This window comes from Sorghum bicolor, chromosome 10 (assembly GCF_000003195.3).
Source record: "Sorghum bicolor cultivar BTx623 chromosome 10, Sorghum_bicolor_NCBIv3, whole genome shotgun sequence".
NCBI lineage: Eukaryota > Viridiplantae > Streptophyta > Magnoliopsida > Poales > Poaceae > Sorghum > Sorghum bicolor.
Window position 1 is genome coordinate 175,065 of NC_012879.2, and position 20,386 is coordinate 195,450.

Here is a 20,386-nt window from a genome sequence, read left to right on the forward strand (position 1 = left end):
AAAAAAAAACAGGTTCTAGCCAAGGTTTCTGCAGCCCCCAATATACAGCAGGCAGTTCAGGTGAAAGAAAAACAACAGCAGTCATCAGACCCTAAACAAGAGATGCGCATTCCGGCAATATACCAAAAGACACGACCAAAAAGAGAAAAGGTTACAGCGGTATTACATTTAATCAAGGGAGAGGTATCGAGCTGTTCTGTACAGTTGATTACATCCTCAGCCCAATCAGGGTTTCACTGCAAAATCAGGCTACAAAGCTCGTCAATGTGCCCTCACCTACCTACCTACCTAGCTAGATACATACACAGAGACACTCTGAATTTGAGCACCATACCAGCCCTAATTTTCCTGTTTAACAGCTACATGACAATTAGTCACCCCTCTAAGTTGTCTCTCCCTTCTCTGCTGGTTGAGATAGATACTTATCAGCGTAGTGTAGAAGCCGCCGCATCCTTAGGACCATGTCACAGTGGAAGGGCAGGGCAGTCCGCCTTTCTGTGTACACCGGGCTTACTGTCAACCAAGAAAGGGAGTGAAGCTCCGTGGCCACAGCTTCCAGCACATTATGCATCTCTACCTCACAGTCACGAGTTGTTGTTTCCTGAGTGAAGTTCCTTGCCTGTTTGCTCATGTTGCTGCCACCACCGCCTCGGCTCATTTTTTCTTGAACAGTGGCAATGCTGCCGCCATAGTGATCAATGATGCTAACTAAGAGAACAGAGGGTTGTTCATCCTTGGTGAGCTGTGCAGAGTCCCTCCTTACAGGTGGGACGGCTTTCGAGACGACATAGCCCATTGCTAAGGGAATTGCAGTCCCTTTGCTGTGCAATAGATGGGCAAGCGGTGGTGACTCTGATGTGAGGCATGTCGGGAGCTGTAATGTTGCAGGAGAGAGGTATCTCATACTTGGTGAAGGAACTAGGAGATATGAGTGTGATGCTGGCATTGACCCAATGGACTTCACTGGAGTGAAACCTTCCAAGTAACTCGAAAGGCCACTGCTGCCTTGATTCCCTTCGCCTGTAAAAAGGGCCACAATTTGACAAGCTTAATATCTTTTACTATTGATTTCCTTACAAACAAAGGGTTATAGTCATGTAGTGACAAACTGTTGTAGGTTGAAATGAATTTTAGGTGGTCAGTAAGTAACAAGTAATTAACCTGTGTTGGAACAAAATGCATCACTAAATAGATATCCACACCAAATGGGCATAAAGTGGTATCTTCTGGAGTATTTCAATATATATATGATGGTCTATATACGGAGGTGCTTACCAGAAGCAGGTCTCGTCAACAGATCTGTTTGGCATGTGAGATGCAACGAATGATCTTGGGAAACTGCAACCAAACTGATGCTGCGAACTAAGTGCAGTGGTCCCCTTGAAGTATCCATTCCGGTTTGTTCTACAAGGATCTGCTTTTTGTTGCCAGATTGTCCAAGTGCACCTTTCATGAAGCTTGATTTTGAATGAGGGCTGTACAATGGGTTTGGTGAGGAAGGCATGTTTCTATCTTGAATTAAGGCCATGTCTTGCTGCTGGAGTGTAGGACCATTTGAACTAGGTGGAATACCCTCAGGTATGGATCGCCGTAACTGCACAGGCCACTTTTTTACTTCATTACCACCAAAAGAGTATATTGCCTTTTGCCATTCTGCAGACAAAACATATTATATAATCGCATTAGTCCCAAAACAAAAGGTATCTGAGTTCTTGATAAAATAAGTGAGTACCTTGAATTTCAAGTTCAAGGAAACCTCCAATACGAGTTATTATGACATCTCGTGGTCTCATATTGCTAGCCTCAGGTGAAGACGACATTATTTGACAACCTTGCTGTAGAATTTGGATGAAAAGACTTTGGAGAACTTTAGTGTCTTGGCGGCTACTAATACCACCAAAAGGAAATATTAAGCTGTCCAATAATTCTCCTCTAGCATCTGTCCAAATACATACTAACCATCGCCAGTCCTCGGTCCAACCATAACAGCAATGAAGACTTGCTGCACTGTCACTCTCAGATACATCGAGTAGAGGGCTCACTCCACTATCAGAATTACTTCCTGACATGGAGCCATAAACCCTGCTGCCACCTGCATCTGCTCCAGATTTTGACGGTTCCATTAAAGCATTAAGATCAGCAGACCCAGGGTCTGCAAGTATGAAAAGTGGCTCAAAGGCATATTTCCTATCATCCTGAGCACATAGATCTGGCATCTTACTTGGGTCCAGCAGTCCTCCAGAACGAGCAGGCTGCCATGAGTTATCCCATGTTGCCGACCTCATGGATGCATCAAAATCTGTTTCTCGAGAGAGAGTTGGCCCAGACATTCGAGGAACTAAACATTCTTTCCAAAGAGTAGGAGCAGGTGATGTAACATGCATCATTGTGGACTGAGATCTACCCAAATAAGTTGGTGACTGAAACATGTCGCTTGTGGAGACAGCCCGCGGGATACGTCGTGCCTTGTTGTATACTGTGAATGCTATGTCCTTCAAAACAGCAAGCTCCTTGTTTGGCTTATCAATTCTCAGTACAGTTTCAATAGTAACAATCTGCAAGACGAGCTTAGGTATACTGAACCCGGATAGCATAACAACATTTGATGCTGATGCTTCATCTGCAGAGGCACTGCTGTTTAGGGCTTTGGCAACCTGCGAATATAGCGACTTTCTTTCCCTTTCCGGAGATGAAATAACATACCCAAGAGCAACAGAACATTCTACTAACGTCTGTAGAATTGCACAAGGTTCTGGAAATGGGCAAACTACATAAATTACCTGCATGGATAAAGGGCTACTGGTGAATAATTTACCATGCTATGAATATTATTAGGTACTCCCTCCATACCCATAAAGGAAGTCGTTTAGGACAACGACACGGTCTCCAAAGCCTAACTTTGACTCCTTGTTTTTATAAAAATATTTATCAAAAAATAGTATATGTATACTTGTATGAAAGTATTTTTCAAGACAAATCTATTCATATGGTTTTCACATTTCCAAATTCAACAACTTAAAAGTTATTCATGATTTATATTCCCAATGTTTGCCCCAAACCTTGTCCATGGAGGGAGTATAGATTATGAGGGCTATAGGACAGAATATATACACAGGCAGGTTTGTGCAAATATATACAAAAACCTACAGCTGAGAAAAACAAAACATGAATATACTCGAACAAAATTATCATCCAAGTGGAATTCAATAATTTCCATGTGGATACTCTAGGTTCTTGGGTCATCCCGGGCCTTCCAAACAAGACCAGAATTGTATTTTTAGTCCACAATACTACCAGGTAAAAGATTTGATATCAAATCAACCAAGACAAGGCAAGAATTAAATATCATCATAAATATCATGTGATGTTAAAAAGTTCCTAACATTGAAAAGTTCTGCGAAATAAAAATCGGCAGACAAACGTGAACAAACTATATCATCATAAACTAAAAGGTTGAATCATTTCCACTCCCAGGGAAACATGATAATTAGGTTCAAATACATATCATAAGGAATATGATGTGGGCCTGCTTTGCTACAAAGAATGCAAGCATGTTGAATCACAAGCTTGGGCCCCTCCACGTCCAGAGGTGCCATGGTTGGCAATTAGACGAGAAATGAAGACAAGTTCCTCAGTTCAAAGGAGAGATTGATTTCTTTCTTGTCTGTTCTAATTAAGGGATCTATTAACAACACATGCATACCTTAAGAAAAAGTGAATATTTGAACTACAGATTTATCCATGAGACCATGACAGGTGTCACAGGAGCCCTGGTTATGGTAGCATCAAGAAAGAAGAAAAGTTCTGTTTGCACAGATGAAAGTAACAAAAAACTACAAAGTCAAAGAACAAATCATACCACAAAACAAAAACATCTGAGAATCATATGGGGGGGTGGGGGGGGGTGTTTGAAAAAAACAAAAGGGAAAAGGCACTTAGTTTCAAAACATTAAACATTCAAGGTAGATGGATAGAAAGAAAATATGAACATAATTATGCAGAGTACCACTACAAATCATTCCAATAGGAGAGAAGCAGCTATTTTATTGTTAAGTTTCATGAATCAGATCAAAGGCAAAGGAACAAAAAGGAAAAAGGACTTACTGTGCAAGGTCCACTACTGCTCTCTTTCTGATTCGTAGAGATGTTTGAAGTCAGCTTTATATCCTTAAGTATCCTTGAAATAGATGTTACAAAGCTTTTCACACTCCAATGTTTTGAAAAAACTTGAAGATAGTCACTTGTTGAAGTGATGGGACTTAAGTGGCCGCAGCCAACCTTCTTCAACTGTTCAGGACACTCAACTAGAACAAGTCCTGAAGGCAAATATTTTCCAGAAGATAGTTCCATTTGTCCTCCACTGTTTTGTGGTGAATGAGTTCCCAGTTTGCAAACTTCATAAACTACAGGAACACAAAGTTAATGATGGCAAATGCTATTAAAAACATTTTGCATCAGAATGAACTGGAACAGAGGTTTGGAAATTAAGAACTTGCTAATGTACATAAATCTGCTGGAGTGACAAAAGTATTTCTTTCCTACATCAATCATGTTGTACTGTTGTCAAAAAGGGAGGAATAAGTGAATCATATTTATGGTGACATATGGTTTATGTTAAATATAACGTTATGAGTGTCCTCTTTTTGAGTTTTAAGTACCAAAATTTCTGTCTAAAAAGCATATAAACTTATGTATCTACATTAGGCTGCATTTATTATGAATTGGCAACTATTTAGGGAGGGACTCAACACAGGGAGTAGCTTATATCAGCAATATTATTCATGAGAATTAACTAAAGAAAATATGGAGAAAGAAAAACATGACTGACCTGTCCCAAGCTGCATGAAAAAATCAGCTGCTGCTGAAGTCAACATATCAATATCAGGGCAAAGTGCATAGTAAGTAACCTAAAAGAGAGAACAGACAAGAAATCAACGAATCAAATATATTAATCTAGAGTCACTAACTGTATATGAATACAATTTATGCTGCTCTACCATTTGCACTATGGTGTCTTTGCTGTTACAAAAATATTCACAAATCCGTCTAAAAGCAGTGCTAAAAAGATAATTTCAAGGAGTAAGGTCCTATTTGGAGTCATTTTCTGTTTCCCCAAAAGCAGCATGAAGGGAGAGGAAGGAGAGAAGGTAGTGACAGAACACTGCCAAACTAATCTTACAGGCTTCGGCAAGGCATAAGGTTCAAAAGGAGCTTTCTCCCACGTTTTAAGACTATTCACCGAGGCCTTTAACCAATCATCCTGGTAACTGCAGTTTTAATGCTTGCATCAGTAACTCATGCAGATATATATGCTTATGTAGGATAAAACATTTCATGGAAAAGAAAAGATACACTACCCGACTAGCATAGAAGGTGAAGGGAGGACAGCAATGGTTGGTCTGATACGGTGATATCCCTTTTGGTACTCTAATTCTGAAATGCCTGCAGTGACACACAAAATGTTATGGCAGGGGCCTATTGGTCCTGGGCTGGTGGTATAGCCCATTAGTGTTAGGGTTAATTAGAGATAAGGGTCGCTTGCGTAGAAGTCAGGTAACTTGGGAGTCAAGTAAACCTCTCTATATAAGGAGAGGAGATGTATCAATCTAATCAAGCAAGAATTAAGAAGGAAAACCCTTCCGTCTTGCTCAGTCATGGGCAAAGGGCCCCGCCGGCCTCTCTCGCCCTCGCAGCCCTAGCCGCCACAATCCTTGGCGTGAACAGTACTCGCGGCTACTGTAGCACGCCAATCGCCGCCACTCCCTCAGTTCGCACCCCTCAATCATAGCAGGCACATAACACAAATCTCCTGTGATACAAATCATTGTCTCTTCCTCCCTTTGGCAATATTATTTTAGTAGCAGAATTATCAAGTTCAGAGTACATGTCACAGCAGGTATACCTCGGTTGCTACTCGCCGGCTGGGGTGGGCTCAAAGAATCTCCACCAATGGGCAGTGAACTTGACGGCTCCAGGGTATCACCAGTGGAGTACTGAAAAGAGTATGCATCTGCAGTAACTGACTCAGCTGCATTGCCTCGACCCCTGCACCAATCAATTACTGATAATGGGCCATCCATGTTTGCAAAGGCAGCTTTAAGAGCTTGCCTTATATCTGACTGCAACAAGCTAATCATGGATGACTCGGAAACCTGTACCCAAAGGGGACTGAACATGAACACTGGATAATGGAGAAACAATGTACTGCACAAGTATCAGTGATAATAAAAAAGAAAAAGGAAGCAAGCACAAAATTTTACCTCAGCAGAAAGTGGATCAACTAAATCAACACCAGCGCAATCCTTTGAATGGCATGTTCCTAATAGGCCACCACAGCCAGCATGAACCATAGAAGGATCACAAGAAAATCCACGTCTCTTTTGCTCATCCAGGGAAAGCCAGAAAAAAGAACCATCTCCATCATCCATATCAAGTGACATATCAACAAATGAAGTAGATTGTTGAACAAGCAGAGCCATGGCACAGAGGAGATCTACAACAGGCTGTCTTTGTATAGACAGGCTTGGGCTTGCACCAGCTAATGTGTTAGCAGACAAAGACTCAAGAGACTTTGGCCCTTTAGGCGTAACAACAGGCCTCCAAACTCCCACATTGTCCATTAAGGATCTGTCAAACATTTCATGATCAACATCACTAGATAACCTTACAGTCATAATTTCTTTTTTTCTCATGTCATACTTGGGGGTGAGATCTGATTTGTTGCAGAAATTTGTCTGCATAAAACTGGATGTTGCACTGTTAAACTCGGCAGACGCTTTGCTTCTCAGAGACAATAGTGTATGCCTAATTCTGCACATGGCAGCCTGGAACATGATGCATTCAATTTCAGTTGCCAGAGCAGTCTTCATAGAAAGCAGAAAATAGCCGGCATTGAACGTGCTGTCACTCTTCTTTTGCGAAACAAGAGAAGAACTAAATGAAGTCACACCAGAAATAGGTGGTGACGTTTCTCCCTTAGAGGGCTGTATATCAGTACTCTTTAAGCTCTTGTCACTCTCTTTCTTCCCACCTTGGACAAGTGTGTATAAGTTTGATGAACCAACATCATGTAAATGAATACCAGATGTTAGTTTAGAAGGCTTATCTGGCTTGTCTCCTGTGGACTCAATTTGAGAGCTTTGTGCAATATCGTATGAATAAACTCTAAAACTAGAACTGCCAGGTTTCTTTGATCTGGGGAAGTATGGATTTGTAAACAATGGTGTTGGGGCCTCCGCAATAGAAATTTCAACAGCTGCATATTCTGGAGCAAATGTGAGCTTTGCTTCAGCTTTGGTGATATAATCAAATCTTCCAGATGATAAAACTAACGAGTGGGACTGTGCAGGTGTTGCGGAATCTTTATGAGGTTCTTGAACTTTAGAAACAACATCCTGAGCAGGGACCATAATTTGGTGGTCAAATGCATCCAAAGATGTGAAACCAACAGGAGAAAGTCTTTGTTCAGGGATATCCATTGCTGTTGATGGACTATCTGTGAATGTGACATCTCCACCGTCGGAAGCAGGAATTACTAGAGCATGTGATTCAGCAGTACCTGGAGGCTATACGAAATGGAATTTTCAGTTGCATGAATTAATACTACAGGTAAATCACAAAGGTAGCTTGCTAAATCTTTAAATAAAACTTATATGATGATAGTTTCCCCATCATCAAAGGTAGCATGCTAAATCTTTAAATAAATCCAAGGAGCAGATAACCTCAATAGTCATTTCACAACAACTAGCTAAGGTATAGAAGTTAAAAAGGGGATGGGAATGCAGTCTATAAGAAGTTTCTTTCACCTTTAGTGACATCACAACTAAATGTTTTTCAATCAATCAGTTCAAATTATGATGAACTCTAACATAGGTCATTGGTTATAACCTAAACAATACAAAAAGCAGTAGTGAAGTACAGTAGTTGGTTAAAATAGAGACAAAGGCACCAGTACTAAATTTCTTTTGTAACATTAGTGTAGCAACGCAGCAGTATTAAATGCAACTCAAGGAGTCAATACAGTTTATTACAGTTAGCAGATTGCGACAGATGATATATAATGTCAGAATTAAAATGTACTGGATTTGAAATGACATATAGCCCATCATTCTATCATAGGCTCATACTCCCTCCATCCCAAATTATAAGATGTTTGGCTTTTTTCAATCTCAAGTTTGACCATTCGTTTTATTCAAAAAATTTGTGCAAACATAGTCAAATATAAGTCATTCTTAAAGAACTTTTATTAATAAACCAAGCCACGACAAAAGAAGTGATATTTTGCACAAATTTTTAAATAAGACGAGTGGTCAAACTTGGTGTCAAAAAAGTCAAACGTCTTATAATTTGGGATGGATTGAGGACCATTTAAGTTGAGCTCAGCACTATCACAGAGCTCCTCATACTTAATTAAGTCACTATTTGAATCATTGAATGTTACAGTAATGGCTCTGAAGGTAAATAAAATACTACAAGGATATAGAATGCCTACCTCACCAAAATCTAACTCCTCTTCTTGAAAAAAGTCACTAAAATCTCCGAACTCTGAGAGAAGTATATTGATGTCCATAACAATACCCTCATCATCCCAGCCCCAAGAGCGTCCAACCTGACCATTCACACCTTGTATGTTTTCACAAACATCTTGGCCAGTATGAGAAGAAACTTCTCTTACTTCAGAACGAGGCCGCTTGGATACCTAATTACACAAAGCATCACGATTATACTGATGCCCCTACAATTGTGTACAGAGTGCCACGATATTGCTTATAAGGCCGGTGCCAAAAAATATGTGAGTAAAGAAGGAATAGATTACAGTACCATCTTACTACCGCCATTATCATTGTTGGATGGCATATCAGACTGACGACCGGGCATAGAGTCAGCGTCAGCTACAAGATCACCTTCAGTAGCAACTGCACGGTCACTTCCATCAGAAGTGCTACTCACACTGCTAATACTGCTGGCCATGCTGTTGCACTTGTTTTTTTTCCTTCTTAATCTCAGATAATTAGAATTGACTCCAAGTCCACAAGAAGATCCAAGGAAAGAGCTGTTAACAGAGGACACCAATTAAAGTAGGAGAAATTATGGACACGACAGAGGTTATAACCAGCACATATAATAAAAAACAACAGAATCATCATATTGAACAGTTTACTACTATTTCTTAGGTATGATCAAACACGATTGAATTTTACATGGTAGAAATAACTTCTCTTTTTTTTGCAGGAATTTTAGTGTGTATGAATCATGGTCCATCAGCAAAAAGCATATACAGTTCTAAATAGCTCTCAGATGTACTTGGTAATACTCTAAAAGTCTAAATATAATAACAAGTTCACACCCTGCTGATGGTTCTAACTCTTGGGAGACTGAAGCCAAGATGGTGATTCACAGACACAGATCATGTTCTAGCTGCCAACTCAAGTTACAGGAAATAAACAGGAATGTATGGGGTTCAGTTGCCCATCTGTAATTTAGAATATCAGCAGCACAAAACAGAAGACAGTTAGAAAGAGAGGGTAAAGGTTAGCAAAGGATCATGGGTTCAGAGAATAGAAGTGCACGAGATCAAACACAAAGTAGCTTTAAGAGGATTTGGAATACATACAACCAATGATTAGGGGGCACTAAGTGCAAAATTTTCTTTGTAAGTGCTGATTTTCATGGAGCTCCTCAATTTATAGACAACATCACGAGTGGACAAACATGTTTACAACGAATAGTCAATTCTCGCTTTAGTATCGTTGATCGAGCATGCCAAAGAAACAAATAATTTGAGACTGACCTGTTCTGAAAGTAAGAAGATGGAGAAAAATTCCAGAACGGCCATCCCTCCCATGATGAACTTCCCAGCGAGCCCTGTAAACACATTCTGCAAAGAACAAAACATAAGCCATGTCCGTTACAATCATTGCAAGAAAAAAAGTAAGACTAGTACCTTTTGCTCGAAAAACGAACAAATGCTTGATGGACCATAGGTACCAAAATAGCCTCAGGTGGGTAAATAAATGTCCTCTCAAAAACTGGAAGGCTATCAGGTGATTCTACCTTACGCTGTCCATCAGCACCAACCTGAGCATCCTTCACTGGATCCAATTCTTTTTTTATCTGAATATGCTCGGACTCAGAAACTTTGTCGGCTGAAGCAGCTGGAAAGCCAAGTGCAACTTCAACATAGTAACTTTGGCCTCTTAGCTGGCATACAGTAGGTTGACTAAAACCTGGTAAATTAGGTGCTGATGATTTGCTGCAATTGTTAAAGGAACTTAACGTGAGACAACACTGTCAAAGTGATCAATCTGCTCATATGGACATCTTTAAAAAATAACTGAATACACAATAATTTCATTAAAAAACATCTGATGAAACTAATACAAGTGCTTGCTTGTAGATTACATTGCAACCATCTCATCAGTGGGGATTAATGATTTTTCTTTAGAGAACACTCGCACACATAGATGCAGAATACTAGCTTAACGTATTAATAAATTTCACTTCTTTTGAAATACCTTGAATATACTTGTCTTACAAGATCACTTGGACAGCAACCGACAAGCCTACCCAGCATCCCACTAGGAGCAACAACAACTGCAACATTCAATGTAAGTCATGAAATAAGCACAAAGAACAACTTATATAAATGGTGGAAACAACAGAGAAAAGTGAAATTATGTATTAATCATATAAGTCAAGGGCAGAAAATTTAGTAAAATCAGTAAAATCTTCTTTATTCTTGAGAAATGATAAGTATTTTAGAAGTAAATGGCTTACTTCAAGCCAGGACTCCAAAGATCACTCTGTCATACTACTCAAAATCACTCGGTCATACTAGTCCTGTTTAAAGAAATCAATACTTCCAATAAAGCTAAGTTTTTATATCAATGGTACGAGCACGAAAGAAACATCCTTGTAAGTTGAGCGGTGAAGAACTAACTAATTACTATCCTCGTACTTTTTCTTTGCTGCATAGCTCGGCAAAAGTGTACCTTTTTGTTTATTGTTATAGGATTTCGAGAAGCGATATACCTGCAGACCCTAGTACCCTACCCTATTGAGTGTTTGCTACATTTTTTCAATGCCCAATTCCTTTGTTCATTGGTCACTGAAGGCTGAAGGTGGTTGACGAGGCAAGTTAATTTAACACAGTAGCTTTAAAGACATGCATAGGTTTATCTTAATACCCACAAAACTACAAACACTAGAATATCAGGAGTACTTCTAAGATATAACATGTCACTTTTTGTAATTGTAAAGGAGACAAAAACTAAAAAACACATTTTGGAATTTTTGGAATTCTATAATTTCGATGACTCACCAATTCATCAAAATGAAGCTTTTTTATGAATTGGGTTTTGGGCAATACCGTTTTGGATGGTTCAAATGTTCCCTATGACCCTATCGTAAACAAAATTCAACACTTTTTCCGCTTAATCCTCAAAAATATAAATCAGCCAAAAAAAGATAAAGGAAGTCTTTGAAAGAACTGCAATGGTACAAAAGAAGCAAGACACAAAACATTGTTGAGGGATGGAACAGTACCTGGAAGACCTTCACCAATGGAGGGAGGAGAATGAGTGAGAACTTTCTCTATGTCATCGCTACAAAGGTTCCGAACATACCTTGTAGAATATTATTTAAAGTAAGGTCATCAGTACATACATACACTGAAGATCAGCAATATATCAGGCATTCATGGCTCTGAGTACTTACCTAGCAGATATCAGAACATGAACAAATATTGCTTCTTCGGTGGCAGCAAAGACAAACTCAACTGTAGGCTGTGCTCTCCTAAAACAATGATAATAAGAATAAAGAAATCAGGAAAGGTAGAGTCCCTGAATACTACCAGCTGTGGCAATATGCTCCTATACAAGATAAGGTAATCAAACAATCTCTTCAGTTCAGAGCATCAACACATCCGCATATAATATAATAACAGTTAACAAAATAGCACAAAAATCATTGCCAAAACCTACGGTGACAGGAAAAACAGCAGACTATAAAGCTATATATAGTTACAGTGCAGTTTGATGATCCAATTAGGACTGTGCAACAAAGTAGTGTATCAGTATATAAGCAGAAGCCTATCTAAACACAAGACTACAAGAGTAGCAGGATCCATTACATATTTCATGTCTCACATTGTATATCATATATATTTAAGTGCAAGACTTGGGCTGTCATTTGTGATAAAGTGAGCCAACATATCCTCCAACCCTAACAAACCAAGCATGTAACTTTAACTGACAGCTTATCATGCATTGATAAGTGGGAAAATAACAGAATAAGCAAATAAAAGTATAGGAAATTAGGAATCTTTGCTAACAAACCTAAAGCTGTTTTGGTTTCTTGTAGGGGGGTTGTATTTTGTAAAAACATCACCAAACCTTGCATACGAAAGCCCTTTTAGTGATCTGCACCAAAAAAACAGGGATACTCATGTCCAACCAGCAAAAATATCGATGGTTTACTGCAACAATTATTAAAAAAAATACAAGAATACCTTTCTAAAGAATTTCTTAAAGCCTGAGACAGTGCAGCTGCTACCTCTTCTGAGTTGCCTGGGGCTACCCATAAACCATTTGAAGCAACTACAGAGTAAAATAATAAGCAGTAGGAAGATGCAAATACATAAGCACTGAAACATTGGATTGAGACATCACAATAAAAAGAAATATCAACCAGAATCAACCTCTTAATTTGTTTACAGCAGGTTGGGCTTTTTCAGATACCGATGAGTGGCAGCCAGGAAGAAACAACCAGAGCTTGATCTTTTCATCTGTAAGCATAGCAAAGCCATGTGGTATGCATCATCCAAAACCAAACTTAAGGTAAAAGAAAAATAGATAGATATTTAGAAGCCAATACATATGATCATTACCAGGGTTATGCTCTCCTTGAGATGGATCCCATGGACCAACAAAGGAATTAGTCCAAGTACTTAGGAAACCTTCACTTTGTAAGTGAAGATATGCTGAAAGCACAATGCTATTAAGAGCGTCTTTCTGCTCAGCCTTTGAACTGAAATAGGAACATGTGATACACAAAAGAAGAAAATGATTCCACATATAAATAACAAATGCCCAAAGACAACTAAGATAAAGCACAAAAGGCCATCAAAGGAGCATATACAGCACCTCTTCTCAGACGCTGCACTTGCATCTGGTTCGAAAGGAAGAAACTGAAACCACGAAACCGTTTGGAGCTCCCCCTGTTAGGACAAAACATAACCATAAGAATAAGAAAGAAGTATGTCAGTCATGATATGAAAGCATGGGTAGTCAAATTTGCTGAATGGTCCAAACAAAATATGAGTTGCAACTTCTGGGTCACAGATTCATGGAGATAGAAATGCATTATGTTTCTCAAAATATTTTTTGAGAAGAAAAAACAACTTAAAATGACTGAGATCCAGATGATGTGAATCACTTAGCAAGAAGCTACAATTAAATAAAAAAATGGAAAGCAAGCATATTCCAAGATGGATCATGTTTTGGTGCTGCACAAATGGAACTACATCAGATAGTGGAGTAAGGTCTGGCTTACTATTTTGAAAATGTTGGTCCACATAGTTATTGCAGAGCCAATGGTACTGCTCTATAAAATCACCAGAGAGCCAGCCTGGAGATAACAAGATGATGAAACCCAAAACATGGTCCTGCCACAAGTGATGTAAAAAGCTTTAAAGTCAAGCATATTGCAGATCCTAATGAAATAAACGCAATAAAAAAATGGGATAGTTCGCACTCCCTCCATTCAAAATTGTAAATCGTTTTACTCAAACTCGTCTAACTTTGACCGAGTTCAAAGGAAAATAGATTATAACATCTATAATATCAAATGAATCCACTATAGCAATATATTTAATGAGGATGTAATGAACAGGGGCAGATCCAGTAAACTTTTGCAAAAACTTCTAAGTTAGGAGGCCTGTCAATCAAATAGCTAAATAGCTTTAGGTTAGGGTTTCGGCGCTCAGCTTCGCACAGCATGAAGGGTAGAGAAGAGGAAGGAGTACCTGGGTGAGTGCTTGTCGCCGGCTAAGAGACCAACGAAAGCCTCAGCACCTGGCTTAGGGCGGCGGAGGCCCACCTGTCGTCACAGAGCGAGAGGTGGGCCCACCAGTCATCGGAGAGCGAGAGAGGGACGAGAGAGACAGACGCACGCGGATGAACGCAGCGGAGCGGAGAGCGGACGGAAGGAAGGGTCGGTCGAGTGCAGCGGAAGGGGATGCAGTGACGGTCGGCCCAGCCGCACGGCCGTGCGGGCCTTTTTCTTCTGGGCCCTTTTTTCACGCATGTCTTTAGATAGAAAAAAATCTTTACTATTGTTATTATTATGAGAATATTAATACTTTATGCGCTAATATTTATTATGGATTTTAAATTTTATTAGAAAAAACTGCCACGCCTTTTCTTGAGTGTGTGAGTGGACAAATCGTCATGCCACACCTCAAGTATGCTAATGCACGAATCACGTTTGGTTGCGTTACTGTACCTTCACTTTGTATCTCAGCGATTTAAAAAAAACACACACACACACACAGAAAGAAAAGGATCCCTTTATAACCCACTTATCTCATATGGGGACCAAATATGAGAGGTGGTTTGAGTAAAAAAAAACAACACGACCCGTCCAAAGCTACAAAGAAAACTAGATTCTACCACCAAGCTCTAAACCCTGTATCTTCTTAGCTCCGGCTAAGCACCTTCTACCGTCAACCTCTAAACCATGTAGCTCCAGAATTGTGTTCTATCAGTGTGGATTGCCCACTTTGCCCTTGGTTGACATGAGTGTTTTCATTGATGCGTCCAGCAGCAAAATAAGCTTGTAAATTAAAATAAAGTGCCAACATATTACAAGATAATTTGAAATAATAATTCCTAGATAATCTGAATAATCCATCAAAGCAAATAACCCGACATACAAGTCCAACCAAATAATCTGAGATACAAGTCCATAGACTGAGAACATGATTACATTAATTCCATGCTAATACGATGGATGTAGCCAAACTATCACGAAATGAGTCCATAGTCACAAAGCTTCATCCCCAAAATTACACTAGTACAGGGCAACTACAAAGCATGTGTACCAAATCACTGCATTCTTCATAAATCACAGCATAGAGATGGGGATGGAATACCTTGCACGGTTGGGGGAGCTTGCTGGAGGGGCCTTCACTTCGCTGGAGCAGATAGTGGGGCGCCGGCCGTCGTTGAGGAAGGCACTCCTCTAGGGTTAGGGTTGGGGGATGGAGGCGCCCTTCTTCTCCTTCTCTAGGGATAGTGTTGGGAGATGGAGGCCAGTGAGGAGAGGGAGCAGCGGGGGCGTGGCCGCCCGGCAAGGTGGGCGCGGCGAGGTGGCGCAGGCGCGCGGCCGCTCGGCGAGGTCGCGGCTCGCAGGGGGTCGCTCGGCGAGGTCGCGGCTCGCAGGGGAAGCCGAGCGATGATAGCGGACGGCAGAATAGAAAATACTATAACGTTCGAGTGTGTAATCGTGGTAACTGTGAGTAATTTCGCCGAAACTTCATGTCTATGGCCGTGTTTAGTTTTTGATTCGAAAAAATTCGCGACACTGTAGTACTTTTGTTTGTTTGTGGTAATTATTAGCTCTGTTTGGATCTATGGGTTAGAGTTAGATTTAGCTGTTTGGGACTTAAATAGCCCTAAAGCATCCAAACATGAGGGTTAGATTAGGGTTATTTGTATCTAACTCACCCAAAAAACTATCCTCTAAAAAGATGCTTATTTGGGCTATTTTTGGCTATTTGAGGTGGGGTCCATAGAAAAGCGTTGTTTTGCCGCACGGGATCAACTCCCGTCACGCGGCCGGTTCCTTTTCATCCCCATGCACGACACGAACCCGCAGCTGCGCCGCCGCCTCCTGGGAACCAGTGCTACCGTCATAAGCTCGCCTCATCGCCGCCTCTCGTCGATGGACGGAGATGGCTTCGACATGTGGAGCTCACTGCCGTTGTTGAGCGGCCCTGGACTCGCGGAGGGGTTCCCAGGACTTGGACTTTATGGAGCCATCCTCTAGGGCGACAGCGACGAGCTTCTCCTTGGACATGTGAGGCGCTCCGGCCTCCCTCTCTATCGCCCACCGCGAGCCGAAGCCATGAGCGGGAGTAGGCCACACAACAGCCGGCCACACCAAATCTGGCTAGGAAAGAGCTAAATGATTAGAAAAATACATTTATTGTCAATCTAACACTTGCATCCAAACACCTCTTTGGCTAGAGTTAGTTGAGGGCTAGTCATGAGCTAGAGAATAACTCTAACCTCTAACTTAGTTAGAGTATCCAAACAGGGCCATTGTCTAACTATGGACTAATTAGGCTCAAAAGATTCGTCTCGTAAATTTCGACCAAACTATGCAATTAGTTTTTATTTTCGTCTATATTTAATACTCCATGCATGCGTGATTCGATGTGATAGAGAGTTCCGTAATAATGAAAGAGGTGCTCCGAAAAAATACACTAGAGCTCCGTAAACTCTATAGGGTTGGGCTATTCTGGCCTAGAGTTTGGCTCTAGAACTATGTCAAATAAACCCTTAGTTCCAGCTAGGCTCCAGAAACTATGTTCATCTTTAAACTCTCTTATAATTGACGTTACTGAAGGTGCACAGCAAACTCTCTTATAATTGATGTTATTGAAGGTGCAGCACCTTCGAAAACACATGCACTTCTATGCTTCTAGATAATCCAAACGCCAAAAAATTATTAGAAAATCCAAACGTCCAAGATTATTAGAGAGTTCACCCCCCCACTATATTATCTTGTGCCACCGGTTGGCAATGTTACCTTCATTTTGTCTAGCAACAGAACCAGCTAGACCAATTGGAGCAAACAATCTGACCAAAATTCTACTGGCACTACACACGATGTTAGGAGACGTTGTATTGACTCGTCTTCTTGATCGCAAAGAGAGCACTTATTTGGATGATAGAGTCCCTTGTTAGCAAGCCTGTCCGTTGTCCAACATCTGTTGTGGATCACTAACCAGAGAAAAAAATCACTTTTTATGTGGGCCCAAGACTTCTACAATTGGCATTGAGGTTCAAAGGTCACTAATCCATAGAAATAATCTCTGTACATAGACTTGAAAGAAAAAACCAAAAAGTATCAAATCTACAGACATAAACGGTCATCTTGGTCATTCAATGGAAACTCTCAAAAACAAAAACAGTCTCGTATCTAAATAAATTCTATTAATTCATTTTTGGACAAAACACCTTTTTTTGATAGAAAGCAACTTTATTATCAACAACAAGAAGCTGTGAGAAGTCTTACAGAGTGTAGAGTTACAGGCAGAAGTGCATCTCTAAGAGAGCACTGCATACGAGATGCATAAGAGCAGGTACATGTAAATGTAGAAGAGGAATGGAGCTGGGCAAAACTTTGCCTGGATAGAGTATCAGCAGTACAGTTTTGGTCTCTTTTGATCCTATAAACTCTATGAGCAGCTTCATTTGAGTGGTTGATGTAGGTTTGGGTGTATAATTTGATGCTCCAGTCGGGCGGCTCATCTGGATTTTCATTATTGAGAAAGTTCACCAACTGTTAATTATCAGAGAGGAATGAAACTTGGTGAAGATGAAGATGTTTAGCTACTGTTGCCGTAAGGGCTAGCGCTGCTGCTTCAGCCATCAGTACTGAAGAGGTTTCTTTCATGGCAGCTTTGATCTAGATGGTTTGCACTGGGTGTACCTGATTATTGACAATAAAGATACCAATTCCTGCATCTCTAGATAAGTTAGAAGGGAGATCAGGGGATGTAGATGCATCAGTGTAACAACGAATTCCTGGTAGGGAAGCAGGCATTCTGACAAAATAGGGATCTCTATTGTTTGATGTTGAAGAAGAGTTGTTCCTCGTTGATGCTGTGCATGAGTGATTCCCTTGATTTGTGTGTCCCTGCATGACAGAGAGATTATGCATACCTTGAACACCAGGTTGAATGTTGTGAACTGTCTGCTGGAGGATATTATTGTTGGAATCCTCGTGGTTATGGTTGTTAGAGCTAGGAGAAATAGAAGCATTAAGATTAGCCATCATAGCAGCAGCTGCACCATGAACCTGAATAGGGGACCAAATTTTGTTATTAAATCTTTGATCATTTCTGGCTTTCCAGATAAACCATAATAGGATTAGAATAGCCTGTAATTGAGTGTCATCAGTATTTGTATTGATGATAAATCATGTAGCCATCCAAGGTTGTCAAGCACCTCGGCCACTGTTCTTTTCGTATAAATACTAGAAGGTCCACATGTAAAAATTGATGGTGACAAGTTTTCAATAGAGCAGTCGTACAACCATCAATCGGGCAACAAAATGTGTTGTTCCCATTACCAATCTTTGTGATAATCTTGACCGTGAGGAGCACTAAAGAATTATGGTACCGCACTAAAGCACCGGATCACATCTCGATTTGTGATGTCATTTTGTAAGTATTAACTAGAGACAGGTAAATTCAAACCTTCTATATATAGTAATTAATCCGGTTTCCCATTACCATATCCGTTTAATCCTGTTTCCCATTACCATGTCCGTTTAAATTATTTCTGGAGATTAGCTTGTGTTTTCATGCTTTTTTTCTTCATTTCAGCATGAGCATCATTTTTTTCTTTGCGTAGTTAGCGTCAGTAAACACATGACATTTCATTCCATAATATAATCCTAGCATGAGCATTTTTATGTTAGAAATTGCCAAAACAATTCAAGAGTGATGCATGATGATGAATTATATTATATTTATTATATTATATTATATTTATATTATATTATATTGTATATATAGGATAATTCTTTTTTACTCCTAGTATATATTATATTTGGACAGCTCGTCTATTGTATTTTAGCACGGATCTAGAGGACTAGTAGCACCGAGATTTTATTTTCTGACAGTGACGAGAGAGGGAGAGAGTAACATTTGAGTGTTGAGTCCAGCCCAGCTAGTGCAATGCGATTTCAATTCTCCTATGGACAAAACGGCAACCTTCACTGCAAGTCTCCAACGAAGCTGGCGTGCGTGCGTGCACCTACACCCGCTGCTTTTTTGCTTTTTGCTTTTGATGATTTGAGATGGATGGAAGAGCGAGACAGGTGCAACACAACACAACACACAACACAACGCAAAGACAGACGGACGACAAACCACCATCAACAAAAAGACGACACAGCGACACTCCTCCTCCTTGTCGTCCTGTCCTCCTCGTGGGCAACCCACTATGCCAAAACAGCACAAAGGAGACACCATAACAGTGACTCAGAACTAAAACGCGTCACTAATGAGTATATTAGTGACGCGGGTGAGCAAAGCGCGTCACTGCTAAGTTTTTGCCCATGCCCCAGGAACAAGACGCGTCACTATTGAGAAGGTATTAGTGACTCTTCTCAAGAAAACACGTCACTAGTAATAGAAGTGACACGTTTTAACTAGACATGTCACTGATATGTGGCTGTATTAGTGACTCTTCCTAACGAAACGCGTCACTGGTAACAAAAGTGACGCATTTTACATAGATGCGTCACTAACAATAAGAGATATTAGTGACTCGTCCCAACAAAATGTGTCACTGGTACTAAAAGTGACGTGTAATGTCCAGACGCGTCACTCATATTTATACATACTAGTGACTCTTCCTGTTGAGCCACGTCACTGACTACTTGTCCGGAAAATTAACAAGACAAATGGTTGTCTCGCTCGGGGCACATCCTTTAGACGAGTCGCCAGCGGAGACATCAAAAATTAAAAACAAAAAAATACGTATATACTACATGACATCACGTGTATTTGTAAATAAAAAAGAAACATATAAAAAAGAAATTAAAAATGTATAAATTTTTTGAAAATAGAAAGATAAGAAAATAAGAAAGAAAAATGAAAAAAAAATAATTAGAAGGAAGGAAAGGAAACAAAATAAAATTAAAATTAATTGAGTAAAATAAATATAGTAGAATAAAGAAAATGAAAAGGATGAAAAAAGTCCAAAAAAAGGAAAAAATGAATGAAAGGAAATAAATAGAAAAGGAAATCATACAGTAAAAAACTGAAAACAGGAAAAGAAAAAAGAATAATAAAAACCACAAAAAAGGAAAATGAAAAAATAAAGTAAAGAGAAAAACAAAAGATAAGAAAAAAGGAGTAAAAGATGAAAAGAAAAAAGATAATAAAGAATAAAAGATGACAACAATAGTATAACAAAATTAAAAAAAAGTTTTCTATGGTACACACATGTCATTAGCGGCCAATAATCGTCACATAATACCTGAGCCGGGCTTGAAGTTGCTCCGCGTTGGAAGATTTCTGCAAACTCCTGCAGCCGCCTCTCCACATCGACCAGATTCGGCAAACGCCCCGCCCCGCCCCGCCGTC

At 40.0% G+C, this 20,386-nt stretch overlaps 1 protein-coding gene across 1 annotated transcript; it reads right to left on the bottom strand.

Moving 5' to 3' along the window:
• LOC8065361 (mediator of RNA polymerase II transcription subunit 13) lies at positions 88 to 15,465 on the bottom strand. Its single transcript, XM_021449478.1, has 23 exons — positions 15,152 to 15,465; positions 13,552 to 13,663; positions 13,143 to 13,216; positions 12,887 to 13,026; positions 12,698 to 12,784; positions 12,509 to 12,596; positions 12,336 to 12,419; positions 11,716 to 11,793; positions 11,545 to 11,624; positions 10,515 to 10,593; positions 9,944 to 10,252; positions 9,791 to 9,877; positions 8,821 to 9,052; positions 8,492 to 8,698; positions 6,261 to 7,565; positions 5,903 to 6,152; positions 5,358 to 5,442; positions 5,180 to 5,267; positions 4,829 to 4,907; positions 4,105 to 4,403; positions 1,733 to 2,780; positions 1,276 to 1,653; positions 88 to 1,020 (listed from the first exon to the last, which is right to left on the bottom strand). Exons 2-23 carry the CDS (start codon positions 13,573 to 13,575, stop codon positions 383 to 385), a joined length of 5,739 nt encoding a protein of 1,912 aa, XP_021305153.1. The 5' UTR covers positions 13,576 to 13,663; positions 15,152 to 15,465; the 3' UTR covers positions 88 to 382.

Coding starts and splice junctions, on each gene's coding strand:
- LOC8065361 (XM_021449478.1), bottom strand. CDS start 13,575: ATGTGGACCAACATTTTCAAAATA. Junction 12,785..12,886: donor TCAAGGAGAGCATAACCCTG/GTAATGATCATA, acceptor CTATGCTTACAG/ATGAAAAGATCAAGCTCTGG. Junction 5,268..5,357: donor TCACCTTCTATGCTAGTCGG/GTAGTGTATCTT, acceptor TTAAAACTGCAG/TTACCAGGATGATTGGTTAA.